The sequence below is a fragment of the Heptranchias perlo genome, chromosome 36 (genome assembly GCF_035084215.1).
Source record: "Heptranchias perlo isolate sHepPer1 chromosome 36, sHepPer1.hap1, whole genome shotgun sequence".
NCBI classification, from domain to species: Eukaryota; Metazoa; Chordata; class Chondrichthyes; order Hexanchiformes; family Hexanchidae; genus Heptranchias; species Heptranchias perlo.
This window is the reverse complement of record NC_090360.1, coordinates 19,199,921-19,219,910: the sequence shown is the minus strand read 5'-3', so window position 1 is coordinate 19,219,910 and position 19,990 is coordinate 19,199,921. Positions and strand designations below refer to the sequence as shown.

General features: G+C 47.7%; 1 protein-coding gene and 1 long non-coding RNA gene across 3 annotated transcripts in view; one reads left to right on the top strand and one right to left on the bottom strand.

Moving 5' to 3' along the window:
• mmrn2a (multimerin 2a) overlaps positions 1-10,502 on the bottom strand; it is a 28,273-nt gene extending 17,771 nt beyond the window's left edge. For both annotated transcript variants that reach the window (XM_067972690.1, XM_067972691.1), the window contains exons 1-2: positions 9,913-10,502; positions 2,758-2,880 (exon numbers count right to left, since the gene is read on the bottom strand). In XM_067972690.1, coding sequence (XP_067828791.1) covers positions 2,758-2,880; positions 9,913-10,256 — 467 coding nt within the window. In that variant the 5' untranslated portion in view covers positions 10,257-10,502. The remainder of the gene's footprint in view (positions 1-2,757; positions 2,881-9,912) is intronic.
• LOC137304181 (uncharacterized) overlaps positions 10,444-19,990 on the top strand; it is a 28,019-nt gene continuing 18,472 nt past the window's right edge. Inside the window, exon 1 of the long non-coding RNA XR_010958523.1 lies at positions 10,444-10,620. This is a non-coding gene — a long non-coding RNA (uncharacterized lncRNA). The remainder of the gene's footprint in view (positions 10,621-19,990) is intronic.

Below are 19,990 nucleotides of genomic sequence, written 5' to 3'. Positions count from 1 at the left end.
TTGATCCCTTTAGCATTAAGAAATATATCTGTCTCCTTCTTGAATACATCTAATGACTTGGCCTCCACTGCCTTCTGTGGTAGAGAATTCCACAGGTTCACCACCCTCTGAGTGAAGAAATTTCTCCTCATCTCGGTTCTAAATGGCGTACCCCGTATCCTGAGACTGTGACCCCTGGTTCTGGACTCCCCAGCCATCGGGAACATCCTCTCTCCATCTAGTCTGTCTAGTCCTGTTAGAATTTTATATGTTTCGATGAGATCACCTCTTATTCTTCTAAACTCTAGTAAATATAGGCCTAGTCGAACAAATCTCTCCTCATACGTCAGTCCTGCCATCCCAGGAATCAGTCTGGTAAACCTTCGTTGCACTCCCTCCATAGCAAGGACATCCTTCCTCAGATAAGGAGACCAAAACTGCACACAATACTCCAGATGTGGTCTCACCAAGGCCCTGTACAACTGCAGTAAGACATCCCTGTTCCTGTACTCAAATCCTCTTGCAATGAATGCCAACATACCATTCACCTTCCTAACTGCTTGCTGCACCTGAATGCTCGCTTTCAGCGACTGGTGTACAAGGACACTCGGGTCTCGTTGCACCTCCCCTTTTCCCAATCTATCACCATTCAGATAATAATCTGTCTTTCTGTTTTTACAACCAAATATACTGCATCGGCCATGTTCTTGCCCACTCACCCAACTTGTCTAAATCACATTGGAGCTTCTTTGCATCCTCCTCACAGCTCACATTCCACCCCAGCTTTGTGTCGTCTGCAACTTGGAAATGTTACATTCCGTTCTCTCATCCAAATCATTGATATATATTGTGAATAGCTGGGGCCCAAGCACTGATCCCTGCGGTACCCCACTAGTCACTGCCTGCCACCCGGAAAAAGACCTGTTTATTCCTACTCGGTACAGTGAGAAAAAGAGAGGGAGAGCAAAAGCATTGACCAAAACACATAGAGAGGAAGATGGAGCGCAACATTGATGTGATTGAACTCATAAGCCCTATGAAATACATGGAATATATATTTACAGTTATAAACGTTGATAACAAGTTCTCTCCTTACCTGTCCAATGTTGTTTTTAAATTCCAGAATCAAATCCTTCCTCTGCAAGATTACAGATACCAGAATTCCTGATTCCCACTTCCATTGCCAGGCAGAATCGTTTCCCCCACACGGGGGGATGTCACCACCAGGTGCTTTGAGATGGGCCCTTCTCCAGTGAGCAAGCAACTTTTAGTAATGTCCCAAAAGCTAATACTCTGATGAGCTTTTTCTCATCTCCTCCATCCCTATTCTTCACCCCCACCACCTCCCACGCACACTGTATCTTCTTCTCCATCTCCTCACCCAGCCCTCATTATACTCATTTCCTTCTAGGTAGCCCATCACCTACTCCATCAATCCTCTTCCAACTCAGCTCCTGAACACCCAACTTTCCCTCATCAGCCCAACACTTACCAACATTGTCAATCTCTCCCTGTCTACAGACATTGTATGTACCATTATCAAAACTGCCTTCTATATTGCCCTCCTGAAAAAGCCCATCATTTGACCCCTCAATTGTTGCAAACTACTACCCTTTCTCCCCAAGGTCTTTGACCACATCAGTGCCATCCAATTATGTGCTCATAATGCTCACAACTCCACATTCAGGTCCTTCCGATACAGTTTCCAAAGAGCCCGCAGCATCAAGAGCGTTCTGGTCAAAGTCACCAACGACATCTGGTGTCACTGCAATCATGGCTTACATTCCTCCTCAACCTCTCTGCCATTGTTCACCTCTCCATTCTCCACTGTAGCACCACTATTTCATGGTTGTCCTTCTACTTGTCCCAATGCATTCTTCGAGTTTTCTCCTCCCTTGATCGCAGAGTCACCCTTAGTGAGCACCAGGACTCCAGCTTTGATGCATCAGCTTCATGCAAAGCTTGGCAGTATCATTCACAAGCATGCAGTCAGAATCCAATAACAACCAACTCCTACCATTGACTCCAAGGCTGTGCCTGTACCAACTAACCTGATGTTTGACATCAAGTCCTGGATGAGTCAAAAGTTCCCAAGTTCAACACTGGCAAAACTGAAACCATCTTATTTGATTCTCACCTGGACCTAAGCACCTCCGACCCCGACACCATTGACCTCCCTGGCTGCCTGATGAATTCGTTGGTGTACACCCACAGCATTCTATTTGACCCTAAGCTGCACTTTCAACCATATGTCTGGTCCGTCACCGAGACCACCTTCCAAACAATGGTGCTTCTGCTGCTGCTTCACCTCCTGAACTGCTGAAACCCTCAATCACTCCACCACCTTGACAGTGGATCTCATAAATGCTGTCCCCTGCCCTCCACCCTTCGCAAAGTTCATCTGATCCAGAACTCTGCGGCCCAAGTCCTCTCTCTCAAAGTCAAACAGATTCATTATTGCCCAATTCCATTGGCTCCCTGTGCCCCAGTGAATTGCTTTCACCGTTCTTGCCCTTACTTTCAAGTTCCGCAACAGCCCACCCTCCCTATTTGACAAAGACTTCCCAGCCAAAAGTCCCAGCAAACTTCCTCTGAAATACACCTTGTCCCTGAGCCTCAGCTTCACCATTAGAAGTTTCACTCATTATGTTCTTGTCCTTTCAAATTCTTGCTCAATGCCATTCTTTATGAGAAATCAAATAGGCTCTTTGCTCTATGATGTCTCGTAACAGATTTGCTGCCCCCCCCCGTGTGATATCTCACACATTTGGTACTTACACTACATTTTGGCAGTTGACCATCCCGTTCATACAGGGCTCCATGGACCTTTGGACAAACCGTTCTACTCCACATGAAACCACAGCAGTGGACAATCTGGATTTCACAAATGCACACCAGTTCCTAAAACCAGGGGAGAGAAAGAAGTTTCAAATAATGTTATGTCTACAACTCCTGGGTATATTTACAAAAATGGTGGTTCGTTGTGCCTTTCAAAATGTAATAATAACTTTTAAATATTTAAATGCTATGATCTTTAAACAAAACTGTAAGAATTTTTTTTTAAGTACTTTAACACCCATCAGAGGGGAGGTGAGAATTCTGAAAGCTGCAAATGGGTCTCAAAACAGAGGATAAGCATTCAATAGGTAATATTTTGAATTCCTCCAAGTTTTTACAATAGAAGACTAAAAGCTGATAACCTAAGGAGAATTAATGACTTTGATATAAAGGAGACAACAAATAAATCCCCACGGGTAAGTGTTATTTATCGCAGTGTACTAAGAGAGACGGGGTGAGATTTGCATGGCAGTGGTGGTGATCACAAGGGTGTTGATGAACACTGGGGAGGTATGACTAGACTGGAAACAAGCCCACTGTCAAAAAGGGTGACAAAACAGACAGACATTTACAGACCCATTAGTCTTCAACATTTGCCTGAGGAAGGAGAAAATCTCCGAAAGCTTGTGAATTTAAAATAAAATTGCTGGACTATAACTTGGTGTTGTAAAATTGTTTACAATTGTCAACCCCAGTCCATCACCGGCATCTCCACATCTTCAACCCAGGCAATTATCAAGAGTAGATTTAAGGATAATAAGCTAGTGGAAACCAGTCAACATGGATTCAGAAGGGGCCGTTCCTGCTCAGCCAATGTACTTGACTATTTTTTGAGGAAGTGTCCTCCAAAGTGGACTGTGAAAAGCCCTGGTGTACCTAAACTTCCAAAAAGCATTCAACAATGTTCTACATAAAAGGCTGCTAGTTAAGCTCAAAGCTGTGAAGATTTAAGATAAATCTTGGGAATGGATAAGAAATTGGTTGAGGGGTAGAAAAAATAGGTTCTGGTTAAATGGATTATGTCGTGTTCTGGGAGGGATTGCTGAGTGGGGTCTTCCAGGGATTGATATTGGGACCGCTACTGTTTCTGATTTACATCACTGGCCTGGATTCAGAAACCCAATGCCACTGGTCAAGTTTGCAGATGACACCAAACTAGGAGGGCAGTTGATTCTGAGGAGGCAAAACAAGCTGGAAAAAATTTACAAGTGGACAGAACACCAGCAGGTTGAATTTAATAAGGCCACGTGTGAAGTACTGAACATGGGAAGAGAAACTGGGCAACAGATGAAGTCCATGAATGGGGCTGAATAGCTAAAAATGAAGTTGAAAGAGACCTCAGAGTCTTAGGAGACTCAACACCTAATATGTCCAAACACTGCAGAGCAGCAATCAATAGAACCAACAGAAAGTTGAACTACATAGCCAAAGCAGTAGAGTTAGGGTTGCCAGCCCTCCAGGATTGTCCTGGAATCTCCAGGAATTGAAGATTAATCTCCTGGACACTGCTGGGAGCAAACCCAGGAGAAAAATAAATTGTATGTTTTTCATTTTATTTGTACACTTTGTTCGATTAGTTATTTGGAGATGGGGGAAGAAAGACTCTTTGACCGGGCAGGGTGGTTGGAGGCTGAAGGTCATGTGATGAAACCTCCAGGAATACGTTCAGCCAAAGTTGGTAACCCCCAAGTAGAGTAAAAGTAGAGGATGTCATGATCGAACTGAACACCACACCTTGAGTACTGTGTCCAGTGCTGGTCACTGAGACACAGGGGAGACAGTCAATTGCAGTGTAGAGAAAAAGCTACAAGGCTGATCCCTAATGTTAGAGCTCTGAATTATGAGGAAAGATTGGAGAGACTTGGCCTTTTCAGCTTGAAAGGAAGAGGTTAGGAGAGGATCTTAGCAGTAAATCAGGCAGCAAACAGTACAGAAAAGATAAATCCAGAGTCTTATTTCATACTAATTAGCGAGAGTAGGACAAGGGGACACAGGTCAAATAGGTGAAAGGTCAAAGAGTGGGCAGCACTTGGGATGGACTCCTGGGTAAAATATAAAAACCCTGGAATCATATAAGAAACAATTTGATTCTGCGGTGGGGAGAGTGGTGGTGGGTTCTCCCCGGATGGATGAAAGAAGATGGTTTGAATCTGTAATTACCTTGTGATCTTTTATAGATTTTTGTAATGTTCCTAAATTTATCTTCTCACCCCAACTACCTTTCTGCCATCAAATCCTATTATTTATTGGCATTTACACTCAGACTTCACTGGATAGAACGGCCCAGTGAGTGACTGGGAGCAGCACTGTTCCAGCTTCAGCCATTAGTGGGCACTGTGGTTTCACTGACTTCCCCCCCCGAACTCCCACTCCCCCCACTCCACTCCCCCCACTCCACTCCTCCTCCACTCTCACCCACTCCCATTCCCCCCCACTCCCCCCACTCCACTCCTACCCCACTCCCACCCACTCCCCCCAACTCCCACTCCCCCCACTCCACTCCACCCCACTCCCTCCCACTCCCCCCAACTACCACTCCCACTCCCCCACAACTCCCCAACTCCCACTCCCACTCCCCCACTCCAATCCTCCCCCACTCCCACTCCCCCACTCCACTCCTCTCCCCACTTCCACTCCCCCCACTCCCCCCTCCCCCCCACCCCACCACTGTTTCCCCCCCACCCCCCAATCTTCTACAACACTGAATTCAATCTGCTGTGGTAGACTGGGTTCAATCTGCTGTAAAGTGTGATGTGTTTTAAGATCTGTGACCTTCTCACACCAGTTTATAGGATACATGTAGGCAAATGGCACATTTTAGGATCTGTGTCAGTGTATCTGATGCCAGTTATAAGGTGTAGGGCAGCTGAATGCTTTTCGATTTTTTTCTCACCCCAATTCCAAGATACAGCAGAAGATGTGAGATATGTTTCCATTAGCACAGAGTGCTGAGTCGTCTCTTCCAGATAGCAACTAAACTGTCTCATTTGGAAGTGCGAGCAGTGAGCTCTCTCATCCAGGGACATGTGAAGGTGCCTCCTGCAGATGTACAAACCTGGTAAGGTTCAAAGAAATCTACTCCAGAAGAAGTTTTGACCCGATTCAGAGACAATATCAGATTGACACCATTCAGAGGAGGTAACAAGTGTCATCTCACTCAGGGGAGCTGTTGTGAGAAATGGGAATGTTACATTAGTTCAGCAAGTGTAAAGGGAGCTCCCTGCTCTGAATCTAACTCGTTCTGCACCTGAGATGGCAGTGCTTGTTTGGACAGTATAGAAAGGGGTTTTACTCTGTATCTATGCAGAGTTCCCTGGAACAGTGTGGAGGGAGCTTTATTCTCTACCTAACCCACATTATATCTATATCCAAAGAAACAACCCCGGCCTATCCAATCTTTTCTCATAGCTAAAATTCTCCAGCCCTGGCAACATCCTCATAAATCTCCTCTGTACCCTCTCTAGTGCAATCACACCTTTCCTGTAATGTGGTGACCAGAACTATACACAGTACTCAAGCTGTGGCCTAACCAATGTTTTATACAGTTCCAGCATAACCTCCTTGCTCTTATATTCTATGCCTTGGCTAATAAAGGAAAGTATCCCATATGTCTTTTTAACCACCTTACCTACCTGAACTGCTATCTTCAGGTATCTGTGGACATGCACTCCAAGGCCCCTTTGTTCCTCTACACCTCTCAGTATCTTCCCATTTATTGTGTATCCCCTTGCCTTGTTTGCCCTCCCCAAATGCATTACCTCGCACTTCGCTGGATTGGATTCCATTTGCCACTTTTCTGCCCACCTGACCAGTCCATTGATATCTTCCTGCAGTCTACAGCTTTCCTCCTCACTATCAACCACATGGCCAATTTTTGAATCATCTGCAAACTTCTTGATCAAGCCCCCCACATTCAAGTCCAAATCATTAATCTATACCACAAAAAGCAAGGGACCTAGTACTGAGCCTTGCGGGACCCCACCGGAAACAGCCCTCCAGTCGCAAAAGCACCCGTCAATCATTACTCTTTGCTTCCTGCCACTGAGCCAATTTTGAACTAGCCACTTTCCCTTGGATCCCATGGGCTTTTACTTTCTTACCAGTCTGCCACGTGGGACCTTGTCAAAAGCCTTGCTAAAATCCATGTAGACTACATCAAACGCGTTACCCTCATCGACCCTCCTTGTTACCTGCTCAAAAAATACAATCAAGTTAACAAATCCATGCTGACTGTCCTTGATTAACCTGTGCCTTTCTAAATGATGATTTATGCTGTCCCTCAGAATTGATTCCAATAATTTGTCCACCACCGACTGGCCTATAATTACTCGGTCTATCTCTTTCTCCCTTTTTAAAAAACTGTACACGTTAGCAGTCCTCCAATCCTCCGGCACCACGGCTGTAGCCAGGGAGGATTGGAAAATGATGGTCAGAGCCTCCGCTATTTCCTCCTTTACTTCTTTTAACAGCCTGGGACACATTTCATCCGGGCCTGGCCATTTATCTATTTTCAAAGATGCTAATCCCCTTAATACTTCCTCTCTCACTGTGTTTATCCCATCCAATATTTCAAACTCCTCTTCTTTAACTACAATCTCTGCATCGTCCCCCTCTTGTGAAGACAGAGGCAAAGTATTCATTAAGAATAAATGTGGATGCCAACTCTGATTGGACGTACTCCTGGAGGTTTTCATCACATGACCTCCCGTCTCACAACCTCCCCGCCCGGTCAAACAGCCTTTTGTCCATCTCCAATATTTTTATAACTAATAAACGAAAGTGTTCAAAGAAAATGATAAGAAGACACACCATTTTTTTAACGCCCCTATGATTTTTCTCCTGAGAGTTGCTGGTATCAGTGTCCAGGTGATTAATCTTTCATCCCTGGAGACTCTGGGACAATCCTGGAGGGTTAGCAACCCTACAGTGAATGGAAGTGTTATCAATTTATGCGTATTTGGTTAGAGTGAGTCTCCCCATCATGTTACTAGGAACCTGACAGCCCATCAGTCAGTCCCAGAAAAATGCTGATCCCTGTTTCTGTTGTCGAACAGCCAGAAGATGCCGTACTGTGGGGAAAGTGCAACAGCAGCGTCCAGGAGATCAATCTTTCATTCCTGGAGACTCCAGGACAACCCTATTGTTGGCAACCCTATTGGGCAGATACCCCCTTCAATGGATCTCTCTCCAATTAGCACAGCGGGTCTAAAGTGCACGATATTTAAATGGTAAAATAAGTTTAAATTGATATAAATACAGTGAAAGAAATTTCCCCTCTGCCGAGGACAGGATCTTGTTACGAGCTTGACTCAGCGACCAGTGGGTGTAAAAGGGAAGCTCAGTTCAGGAAGGCGCTCTTAAAAAGGCCAGAGGTTTTTTGTCTGATTCTTTATTTTCATTTTTCTCCCAGCGACTTTTTGCTGCTGCTTTGCAGGGTTTTACGTTTTTTTTTCTCCTGTTTTTTATGGTTTAATTTTCTGGGAAACGGAATGTGTGGAGAGAGAGAGACAAACCCAACCTAAGGTCTGCAAAAGGCCGATTGTAACTGAAGCTTTCACAAGAGTGCGACAGAACAGGAAAATCGTACAAGAACAGTGGAACTCAAAATACAAACCTTCAGAGCAGCTCAGTATCTAACTGCAGACTTAGAGTCACGTGTTGTCAGCAGAACATTTTAGAGAAATGGTGGAGGTTAATTTTAAAGTGCCAGAATCACAATATTTCACGGTTGAAGTGGTACAAGATGAAAGAAGGCTTGCCAGTTGGCACCAGAGTGAGACTGCTCACCCAACTGACAAAGTTCTCCATACTTATGGAAATGTCGAATTGTGGTGATATTGAGCGGGTGCGTCACACTTCTGTTGTGATTCGGTGGGAAAGATGATTATGACTAAGTGTTGACTATACTGAGGGAAGCTGTCTTCGCAGGTTCTGGATCAGCATGGTGCCAGTTATAGAGCTTTGCCATCTGCTTGTAGCACGGACACTTGTAGCCAACCTGCACCATAGGGACTGCCAGCGGCAGTCACAATCACCACTGCTCCGTCCCGCCACCGCCTCCGCCCAGTGCTGGCATAGGGACCGTCTGCCAATTACATGGGCTGCCCGTGTCTCGACATTCATGTTAATGGGAGCCGGAGGTTTGGAGCAGTCTGGGAGCTGATTTAGCAGCACCCAATCCCAGAAAAAGTCATGAGTGGTTGGGGCCTGCTGCATATCCTGAGGTTGGGCAGCTCCAAATTGTCCCCCAGCCTAGTCAGAAATTCTGGCTGAATAGAGCTGTTCTGAGACATACGGGCGTTGTCCCTGTAATATATTACCCGAGACAAGGAACACTTCCCCTCCCCCCCCGCCCCCCCCGCCCCCCCCGCCCCAAGATTTATTGCCTCTAAGGTCAAACTCCCCCAGTTCTCTAACCTCCTCCCCGAAGACCCTGGGTTCAGTTCTACAGAGATAGTGACCTACTGACGCTGATTCTTCATCTGAGAGTCTTGTTGGTGAGTGACAGGCACCACAACCTGGCCCAATCCTGTCCTTACCCCCAACACATGCATGCACATATACACGCGCACAAATACACACGCATGTATACACACAGGCGCACGTGTATACACACGCACATACGCACATATATACATACACATGTATACACATACACACACACGCACACACATGCATTCACTTTCCAGCAGGACTCACTGTATAACAGTCAGGACCAGGGACCATGGCTGATTTAGGCACCTCTGTTGCTGAGTGTTAACTCAGCGCAGACCAGGCATTGAACCCAGTTCCTGATCCCTCAGTCCCACACCGAGCAGCGTACTTTACCAAATGACCAATGAAGGGAATGGGCACCATTGCTCATTTTCCAAAATTTAAGACCCTGCATCCATTCTGCCCCGTTACAATGTCACTAACCTGGGCGGCTGGTTTAGGGGTTGTACTCAAACACTGGACTCACTGATTGGAATTGGCAATCAGTCTTTCAATATTCAGAGAACTTTGTTAAGGACAATTTTTTTTCTGCAAGAATCCCTTACAAAAGCTGTAAGGAATTGCACTGCATTGAAGAATATTTGTGTCTGTTCCACTTGCCTGCCTGATGGGGATTTTAAAGATGCTCTTGCACTGGTTAAAGCTGTCTGCATTAGCCTCTTGGATGAATCGGAGGTGGTGGTTCGAACATAGGAGAAAGGTTTGTTGGTTCCTTGGACCACCTCGTAGCCCCAGCCGTCCAGCTCAGTGTCAACCCGCTCCTCAACATTGTCAAGCTCCTTGACGCGGTGAGTCTCTCTGCGTTTCCCTCGATGCCTGTTCAATTCAACCTCATCTCTCAAGAAATCCTTGTGACCATTGTCTGGATGTTCAGGCTTCTCCAAACGGCCCTTCAACCAAGCCAATCGCAGACATAAGAGAATGACAAGGATTCGGAATATCATTTTTCTCTCCGATCAAAAAAAAAATTGATTCCTTCCCTGGATGTGGTGAGAATGACTGTTGGATTCCTGCAAGCTGCCTTTTTTTTGTTGTTGCTCTGTGAAAATCTCAAACAAAGAAAAGGGAAAAAAAAACTTCCCAGCCCTCCCAGTCTGCATGGGAAACGTCAAAAGCTGAGGAACAATACAGCCCAGCATTCCTGTGAAGACTTGAGTCGGCACCGAGATTGTACAATGGGTCGTAAGGAAACAGCTCGTTGGTCCAATTCCTAATTTTACCAAGGGAGGAACAAGGAGGAAGGTTCTTATCAGCAGGCTCAGCACAGGAAGAGGAAGCCTCCAATAGTGAAAAATCAATAAATAGAAGGTATGTTTCTAAAGGGTGCTGTACCTCGAATGGACAGGCAGACAGCTTGTACACAACCATCTTCAAAACTATTCTCGATTCTACTGAAACAAACTTTAGATTAATGAACGTTTCTTTGTATTATTTTTAGCCCCCCCCGACACCACCAATTAAAAAAGAAAATTGTTCTCAGGATGTGGGCAAAGCTGCATTTATTGTCCCCCCCCTAGTTGGCCGGTGTAGGTGGTGATGAGCCTCCTTGGTACCGATTGTTTTTACTGATTGGCTTGCTAGGCCAGTTCAGAGGGCAACAAGGATCAACCACTTAGTCAGACTGTGTAGGGGCGGTCGGTTCCCTTCCTCGACGGGCATTAGTGAACCAGTTGGGTTTTTACAACAATCCAGCAGTTTATTTTACTGGTGTCAACCCAAAAATAACCAGATTTATTATGGAATGTCCTGCGATCGCACTTATACAAAGATTACGCCAGCATTTATGCTTGTTTCTGTGTCGATCTCGACAAAGGGAACTTAATTTCCTGCAAATCTTATTTGCTGGAAGGTAAAAACCATCATATAACAAGTGCAAATGGAGCACCACCAACAGGGGTAATAGCGAGGGGGTCACTGTCTTCTGCTGTGATGCCTCACTCTCAGAGCCTCCTGCCTCTGACTGCTCCTTTTCTGTTATTATTCAGGAAAGGGGTATCCACATTGGGAAGCATGTTCCAATTGAAGAATCTTTCTGAGTGTGTTGGGGGTTGTGGGGTGGGTGAAACATTTCAGATGCATTGAGACTGACATCACTTTGGTTAAGTAGAGGGCAGGCCTCAGTAAGAATTTTCTTTTTAAGTCACAAAGAAAATCGCTATCAAAAACCAAAAGCCTCAGTTAGACCAGTTTCGGGTGACTATGGGCTGTACTGTGCCTAAACCTTTGGGCGCAAATCTTGGTCAGTGAATTATTCACGTAAATCCAGGAAGCACCCGTGAACTCTTTTGCATGGGGGTTGGAGCTATGTAGATGAGTGGCAGAGGGTTTCAGCATACATATCTCAGAAGCGTCGCAAATAAATCGAAGACATTCACATGTAGCGCAAATCAGTAAAGTGCAAATTTCCTCGGGGGAGAAAGGGCACAACTCCACTGTGATGCCGAAATTTTCCAGGAAATTCCAGGCCAATTAATCCAATTCCACAACTTGCTCTGGTGGGATTTGAACTCTCAGCCTCTTGGTTTACTCGCCCAGTCCCCCATCCACCACACCACCGTACCCTCTAATTTACTTCTGCTTACCCAAAGGTCCCAGCTCATTGTGAGGAATGCTTCCAGAGGCACTGGACACCCACTGAGTTTCAGTAGACTATACATCCGTGTAGGATATTACAGCCGAGCTGGATCCTGGATCACCTCCCACTCTCCAACAGGGGTCACGGGAAAGTGATCACAGTGGGCACTCTGGATGATTTTTGCCCTCCCTAGTCCAGGGGCACTGCTTGAGTTCACCTAACAGCCCAGACCAGGGAGTCAAACCATCCTGGACCATATTGCTTTGTTGCAAACACAGAAGCTTTTGTCCAAGTCAAAAGGTTGTGGGTTCAAGTCCTGCATAATCCAGGCTGACTCTTCAGTGCAGTACTGAGAGAGTGCTGCACTGTCGGAGGGGCAGTACTGAGGGAGTGCTGCACTGTCGGAGGGGCAGTACTGAGGGAGTGCTGCATTGTCGGAGGGGCAGTACTGAGGGAGTGCTGCACTGTCGGAGGGGCAGCACTGAGGGAGTGCTGCACTGTCAGAGGGGCAGTACTGAGGGAGTGCTGCACTGTCGGAGGGGCAGTACTGAGGGAGTGCTGCACTGTCGGAGGGGCAGCACTGAGGGAGTGCTGCACTGTCAGAGGGGCAGTACTGAGGGAGTGCTGCACTGTCGGAGGGGCAGTACTGAGGGAGTGCTGCACTGTAGGAGGGGCAGCACTGAGGGAGTGCTGCACTGTCAGAGGGGCAGTACTGAGGGAGTGCTGCACTGTCGGAGGAGCAGTACTGAGGGAGTGCTGCACTGTCGGAGGAGCAGTACTGAGGGAGTGCTGCACTGTCGGAGGGGCAGTACTGAGGGAGTGCTGCACTGTCGGAGGGGCAGTACTGAGGGAACGCTGCACTGTCGGAGGAGCAGTACTGAGGGAGTGCTGCACTGTCAGAGGAGCAGTACTGAGGGAGTGCTGCACTGTCGGAGGAGCAGTACTGAGGGAGTGCTGCACTGTCGGAGGGGCAGCACTGAGGGAGTGCTGCACTGTCAGAGGGGCAGTACTGAGGGAGTGCTGCACTGTCGGAGGGGCAGTACTGAGGGAGTGCTGCACTGTAGGAGGGGCAGCACTGAGGGAGTGCTGCACTGTCGGAGGGGCAGTACTGAGGGAGTGCTGCACTGTAGGAGGGGCAGCACTGAGGGAGTGCTGCACTGTCGGAGGGGCAGTACTGAGGGAGTGCTGCACTGTCGGAGGAGCAGTACTGAGGGAGTGCTGCACTGTCGGAGGGGCAGTACTGAGGGAGTGCTGCACTGTCGGAGGGGCAGTACTGAGGGAACGCTGCACTGTCGGAGGAGCAGTACTGAGGGAGTGCTGCACTGTCGGAGGAGCAGTACTGAGGGAGTGCTGCACTGTCGGAGGAGCAGTACTGAGGGAGTGCTGCACTGTCGGAGGAGCAGTACTGAGGGAGTGCTGCACTGTCGGAGGGGCAGTACTGAGGGAGTGCTGCACTGTCGGAGGGGCAGTACTGAGGGAACGCTGCACTGTCAGAGGAGCAGTACTGAGGGAGTGCTGCACTGTCGGAGGAGCAGTACTGAGGGAGTGCTGCACTGTCGGAGGAGCAGTACTGAGGGAGTGCTGCACTGTCGGAGGAGCAGTACTGAGGGAGTGCTGCACTGTCGGAGGAGCAGTACTGAGGGAGTGCTGCACTGTCGGAGGGGCAGTACTGAGGGAGAGCTGCACTGTCGGAGGGTCAGTACTGAGGGAACGCTGCACTGTCAGAGGAGCAGTACTGAGGGAGTGCTGCACTGTCGGAGGAGCAGTACTGAGGGAACGCTGCACTGTCGGAGGGGCAGTACTGAGGGAGTGCTGCACTGTCGGAGGGGCAGTACTGAGGGAGTGCTGCACTGTCGGAGGGGCAGCACTGAGGGAGTGCTGCACTGTCAGAGGGGCAGTACTGAGGGAGTGCTGCACTGTCGGAGGGGCAGTACTGAGGGAGTGCTGCACTGTAGGAGGGGCAGCACTGAGGGAGTGCTGCACTGTCAGAGGGGCAGTACTGAGGGAGTGCTGCACTGTCGGAGGAGCAGTACTGAGGGAGTGCTGCACTGTCGGAGGAGCAGTACTGAGGGAGTGCTGCACTGTCGGAGGGGCAGTACTGAGGGAGTGCTGCACTGTCGGAGGGGCAGTACTGAGGGAACGCTGCACTGTCGGAGGAGCAGTACTGAGGGAGTGCTGCACTGTCAGAGGAGCAGTACTGAGGGAGTGCTGCACTGTCGGAGGAGCAGTACTGAGGGAGTGCTGCACTGTCGGAGGGGCAGCACTGAGGGAGTGCTGCACTGTCAGAGGGGCAGTACTGAGGGAGTGCTGCACTGTCGGAGGGGCAGTACTGAGGGAGTGCTGCACTGTAGGAGGGGCAGCACTGAGGGAGTGCTGCACTGTCGGAGGGGCAGTACTGAGGGAGTGCTGCACTGTAGGAGGGGCAGCACTGAGGGAGTGCTGCACTGTCGGAGGGGCAGTACTGAGGGAGTGCTGCACTGTCGGAGGAGCAGTACTGAGGGAGTGCTGCACTGTCGGAGGGGCAGTACTGAGGGAGTGCTGCACTGTCGGAGGGGCAGTACTGAGGGAACGCTGCACTGTCGGAGGAGCAGTACTGAGGGAGTGCTGCACTGTCGGAGGAGCAGTACTGAGGGAGTGCTGCACTGTCGGAGGAGCAGTACTGAGGGAGTGCTGCACTGTCGGAGGAGCAGTACTGAGGGAGTGCTGCACTGTCGGAGGGGCAGTACTGAGGGAGTGCTGCACTGTCGGAGGGGCAGTACTGAGGGAACGCTGCACTGTCAGAGGAGCAGTACTGAGGGAGTGCTGCACTGTCGGAGGAGCAGTACTGAGGGAGTGCTGCACTGTCGGAGGAGCAGTACTGAGGGAGTGCTGCACTGTCGGAGGAGCAGTACTGAGGGAGTGCTGCACTGTCGGAGGAGCAGTACTGAGGGAGTGCTGCACTGTCGGAGGGGCAGTACTGAGGGAGAGCTGCACTGTCGGAGGGTCAGTACTGAGGGAACGCTGCACTGTCAGAGGAGCAGTACTGAGGGAGTGCTGCACTGTCGGAGGAGCAGTACTGAGGGAGTGCTGCACTGTCGGAGGAGCAGTACTGAGAGAGTGCTGCACTGTCGGAGGAGCAGTACTGAGGGAACGCTGCACTGTCGGAGGGGCAGTACTGAGGGAGTGCTGCACTGTCGGAGGGGCAGTACTGAGGGAACGCTGCACTGTCGGAGGGGCAGTACTGAGGGAGTGCTGCACTGTCAGAGGTGCTGCCTGTCGGTTAAGACGTTAAACTGAGGCCCCGGCTGCTGGCTCAGGTAGACATAAAAGATCCTATGGCACTATTCAAAGAAAAGTTCTCCCAGTATCCAGGCCCACATTCCTCCCTCATTCAACACCACCATTTATCTAATTGCTGCCTGTGGGACCTTGCTGTGCACAAATTGACTGCCATGTTTGCCTACATTTAACTGTGCATCAAAAAGTGCTTCATTGGTTGAGAAACACTTTGGGTCGTCCCGAGATTGTGAAAGGCGTTTTATAAATACAAGTTCTTGGCCTCTTTACACATTGTTTTTACCAATTGAGCCAGATGGGGAGTTCCAGTAAAATCACGTGGCGAAAAGTACCAGTGCAGACTCGATGGGCCGAATGGCCTGTTTCAATGAATTGATTCCTGTTCTTTGACCCTTAACCTTGTTGGAGAGTCCCCAAATCACAGCCCCTACTCCAGGGTTGCTTTATTTTTTACAAGTAGCTTACATAAAAATGATAAAGGAAACAATGAGAAAAGACCATTCGCCCTCTCAGACCAAATACAATTTACCTTATCACGGATTTTAGACCATCCACTTAATTTCCTTAGGAAGAGCTCTGCATTAACACTCTCTAATCCCCAAAAATAATCAAGTAAAATTTCACACTGAGTTGTCCATCCACCTGCCCAGCCCCTAGCAGCCCAGGAGCCAAAGGATCCTATAGACTGATCAACAGAGTCTGTACCTATTCCTCGAACCCTCAATGCCATTCCTAGTCAGATATTTATCCAGCTCATTTTTGAAAGGTTTAATCAAGAACCATAGGATGCTTTGTTGCCTCCCAGGTGCTAGGGTAAGGAACATTTTAGAAAGACTGAAGAAGATTTTGGAAGAAGAGAGAGGAAGACTAGCCAGTCATCGTGGTCCACATGGGAGCAATGATATAGGAATGGGAAGTCCTGAAGTCCTTCAAAAGGGGCTCAGGAGATTATGAAGCAGGTTCAGGAGCAGCACTTCAAAGCTGGTATTCTCTGGATTACTCTCCCAGCCATGTGCGAGGATAGAGGGGGATGGGACGATTAGCGAACTCAACTCATGCCTAAAGGAGTGATGTCAAGAAGAGGATTTCCACTTATGGGCATTGGCACCAGCTCTGGGAAAGACGGGAGCTATTCCTCAAGGACGGGCTACATCTGAACAGGAAGGGAGCTAATGAACTGGCAAAACGGATAAATGGGAAGTAACGAGTCTTTCAAACTAGGAAGGAAGGGGCAGGGGAAAATAACACAATCAGAAAGAGCAAGTAGGAAAGGCAGAAATAGAAGGTGGTAAATTTACAACAAGAAAAAGAATCCAGCCAAAAAGGAGAGCAAGCAGAAGAAATAAATTCCAGCCTCACTTAACTTTTCTGTGCCACCAGTGCTATTTCTGGCTAAAGAAAAGAAATGCAGAGAGACTCTGAATAACAGCACAGTCCTTGACTGAAAAACAAGCACGAGAAGCAGTTTCCAATGGAAAGGAGCAGTGATGAGAATTTTAATTTTGGAACAGTAGATGGTGGATTTTTTTTGCAACTTTTTGTGCTCTGCACTGTAGGAAGGATTTTGAGGCTATAGAGAGGATACAGAGCAGGTTCGCTAGGGTGCTGCCTGGTCTGAGGAAACACAAATACACAGAAAGATTTGATAAATTGAGACTGTTGTCTTTAGGAAATTACTGGGTGATTTGATCGAGGGGTTTAAAATTATGAAGGGATAAGAACATAAGAAATAGGAGCAGGAGTAGGCCATTCGGCCCCTCGAGCCAGCTCCGCCATTCAATAAGATCATGGCTGATCTTTTACCTTAACTCCACTTTCCCGCCCTATCCCCATATCCCTTGATTCCCTTAGTGTCCAAAAATCTATCGATCTCAGTCTTGAATATACTCAACGACTGAGCATCCATCACCCTCTGGGGTAGAGATGGGCCAGAGTGGATAGAAACAGATTGTTTCCAGTGATTGAAGGGTCTAGAACAAAGGGAGGGACGAGTTTAAGTGTAAGAGATTTAGGACAGAGAGTGGGAGAAACTATTTTATACAGAGGGTTGTGCTGCTGTGGAATTTATTACTAGAGTTAGTGATTGAAGCAGAGACCATGCCAACATTTAAGAATAGGTTAGATAATTGGTGGATGGAAAGGGGGACTAAGGGATATGGGAACAGGATGGGCACATGGGATTAGGGTCCTGCTCGTGTGGAGGACAGAGACCAACATGGTTGGGCAGAAGAGCCTGTTTCTGTGTTGTAATTTCAATGTAATTGCTTTTGCTAAGAAAGAAAGAACTTTATGAGCATTTATGTGGCACTTTTCTCATCCATGGAGGCCCCAAGCCCTTTACTGAGTTGTTGCCACAGCAACCAATTTGCACGCAGCAAACGAATGAACGATCAGTTAATCTGTTTTGTGGTGTACTCACTGCCCTTAAAGTAGCCCCATGGGATCTTTTACATCCACCCGAGCGTGAAAGCCTCAGTTTAATGTCTCACCCAAAAGACAGCAACTCTGGCAACGCAGCACTCCCTCAGTACTGCACTGAAGAGTTAGCCTAGATTATGTGCTCAAGTCCTGGAGTGGGGATTGAACCCAAGAACTTCTCACTCAGAGGTGAGAGTGATGTCAACTGAGCAATAAATGGGTCATTTCGGGTTGGCAGGTTGTAACTAGTGGGGTGCCGCAAAGATCGGTGCCTGGGCCTCAGCTATTTACAATCTATATTAATGACTTAGATAAGGGGACTGAGTGTAATGTATCCAAGTTTGCTGATGATACAAAGCTAGATGGGAAAGTAAGATGTGAGGAGGATACAAAGAGGCTGCAGAGGGATATAGACAGACTAAGTGAGTGGGTGAGAAGGCGGCAGATGGAGTATAACATGGGGAATTGTGAAATTATCCACTTTGGTAGGAAGAATAGAAAAGCAGAATATTTTTTAAAAGGTGACAGACTAAGAAATGTTGGTAGTCAGAGGGATTTGGGTGTCCTTGTACACGAATCACAGAAAGTTAACAGGCAGGTACAGCAAGCAATTAGGAAGGCAAATGGTATGCTTATTGCAAGGGGGTTGGAGTATAAGAGTAAGGAGGTCTTGCTGTAATTATATAGGGCTTTGGTGAGACCACACCTGGAGTACTGTGTACAGTTTTGGTCTCCTTACCTAAGGAAGGATATACTTGCCTTAGAGGCAGTACAACAAAGGTTCACTAGATTGATTCCTGGGATGAAAGGGTTGTCATATGAGGAGAGATTATGTAGAATGGGCCTATAGTCTATGGACTTTAGAAGAATGAGAGGTGATCTCATTGAAACATATAAAATTCTTAGAGGGCTTGACAGGGTAGATGCTGAGAGGCTGTTTCCCCATCTGGAAAGTCTAGAACGAGGAGTCATAGTCTCAGGATAACGGGTCGGCCATTTAGGACTGAGATGAGGAAAAGTTTCTTCACTCAGAGGGTGGTGAATCTTTGGAATTCTCTACCCCAGAGGGCTGTGGATGCTCAGTCATTGAGTATATTCGAGGCTGAGATCGATAGATTTTTGGACACTAGGGGAATCAAGGGATATGGGGATTGGGCAGGAAAGTGGAGTTGAGGGAGAAGATCAGACATGATCTTATTGAATGGCGGAGCAGGCTCGAGGGGCCGAACGGCCTACTCCTGCTCCTATTTCTTATGTTTTTATGTTCTTATGAGCCACGGCTGACAATCTGTTGGATTGCTCCACTGCTCTGGGTAGGAATTCTTTTTTTTAAATCAGCTTATGTCAAGGCATTGGAGAATGTTCAGAGGAGATTTACTAGAATGGTACCAGGGATGAGAGACTTCAGTTATACGGAGAGATTAGAGAAGCTGGGATTGTTCTCTTTAGAACAGAGAAAGTTAAGGGGAGATTTAATCGAGGTGTTCAAAATTATGACGGGTTTTGATAAGAGTAAATAGGGAGAAACTGTTTCCTCTGGCAGGAGGGACAGTAACCAGAGGACACAGATTTAAGATAATTGGCAAAAGAACCAAAGGGGAGATGAGGAGACATTTTTTTATGCAGCGAATTGTAATGATCTGGAATGCACTGCTTGACAGGGAGGTGGAAGCAAATTCAATAGCAACTTTCAAAAGGGAATTGGATAAATACTTGAAAAGGAAAAATTTGCAGGGCGACGAGGAAAGGGCAGGGGAATGGGACTAATTGGATAGCTCTTTCAAAGAGCCGGCACAGGCACGATGGACTGAATGGCCTCTTTCTGTGCTGTATGATTCTATGATAAATGGTTTGGGGTTTCAGCCCTCAGCAGGCTGCCCTCCCCCCTCCCATGTCCTACAGCACCCTGTTGTTAACTCCAGACTGCCTTTAAGCCTGTCTCATTTAACATTTCAGTAAAACGATGCAATGAAGTGTAACTCTCACCTCACTGAACTTTTCTGTGCCATCATCTTTATTTCTGGCAAAAATAAAGTGGTGCAGAGATTCCCCAAGTACAGACCCTCACTGACCTAGTTCTGGTGGCACCAAGTTTTGTCTAGCAGTGATGAGCTTTTTAATTTTGGAACACTAGGGGGGGCCAGATACCATGGAAACGGGAATGGATTTGTAATGGCAGGGCGTTGACTTTCACATGTTCGTGAGCAAACAGTTCACCAGGGGGTAAAGCTTCAGTGTGTCGCTTGCACAATGTTGTATAAGGTCCACGGGAGTTGTGCCTTGCTCTGTGCACGGTGTGACGCCACATCCCCTTTGGAGATGGCTTGAGCTGTTTGGCCTCGTCCAGTTGTGACATGAGGGGTAATCTTCCAGCTTTGACCTTCTACTAGTGAACCTTGCTCATCAGGA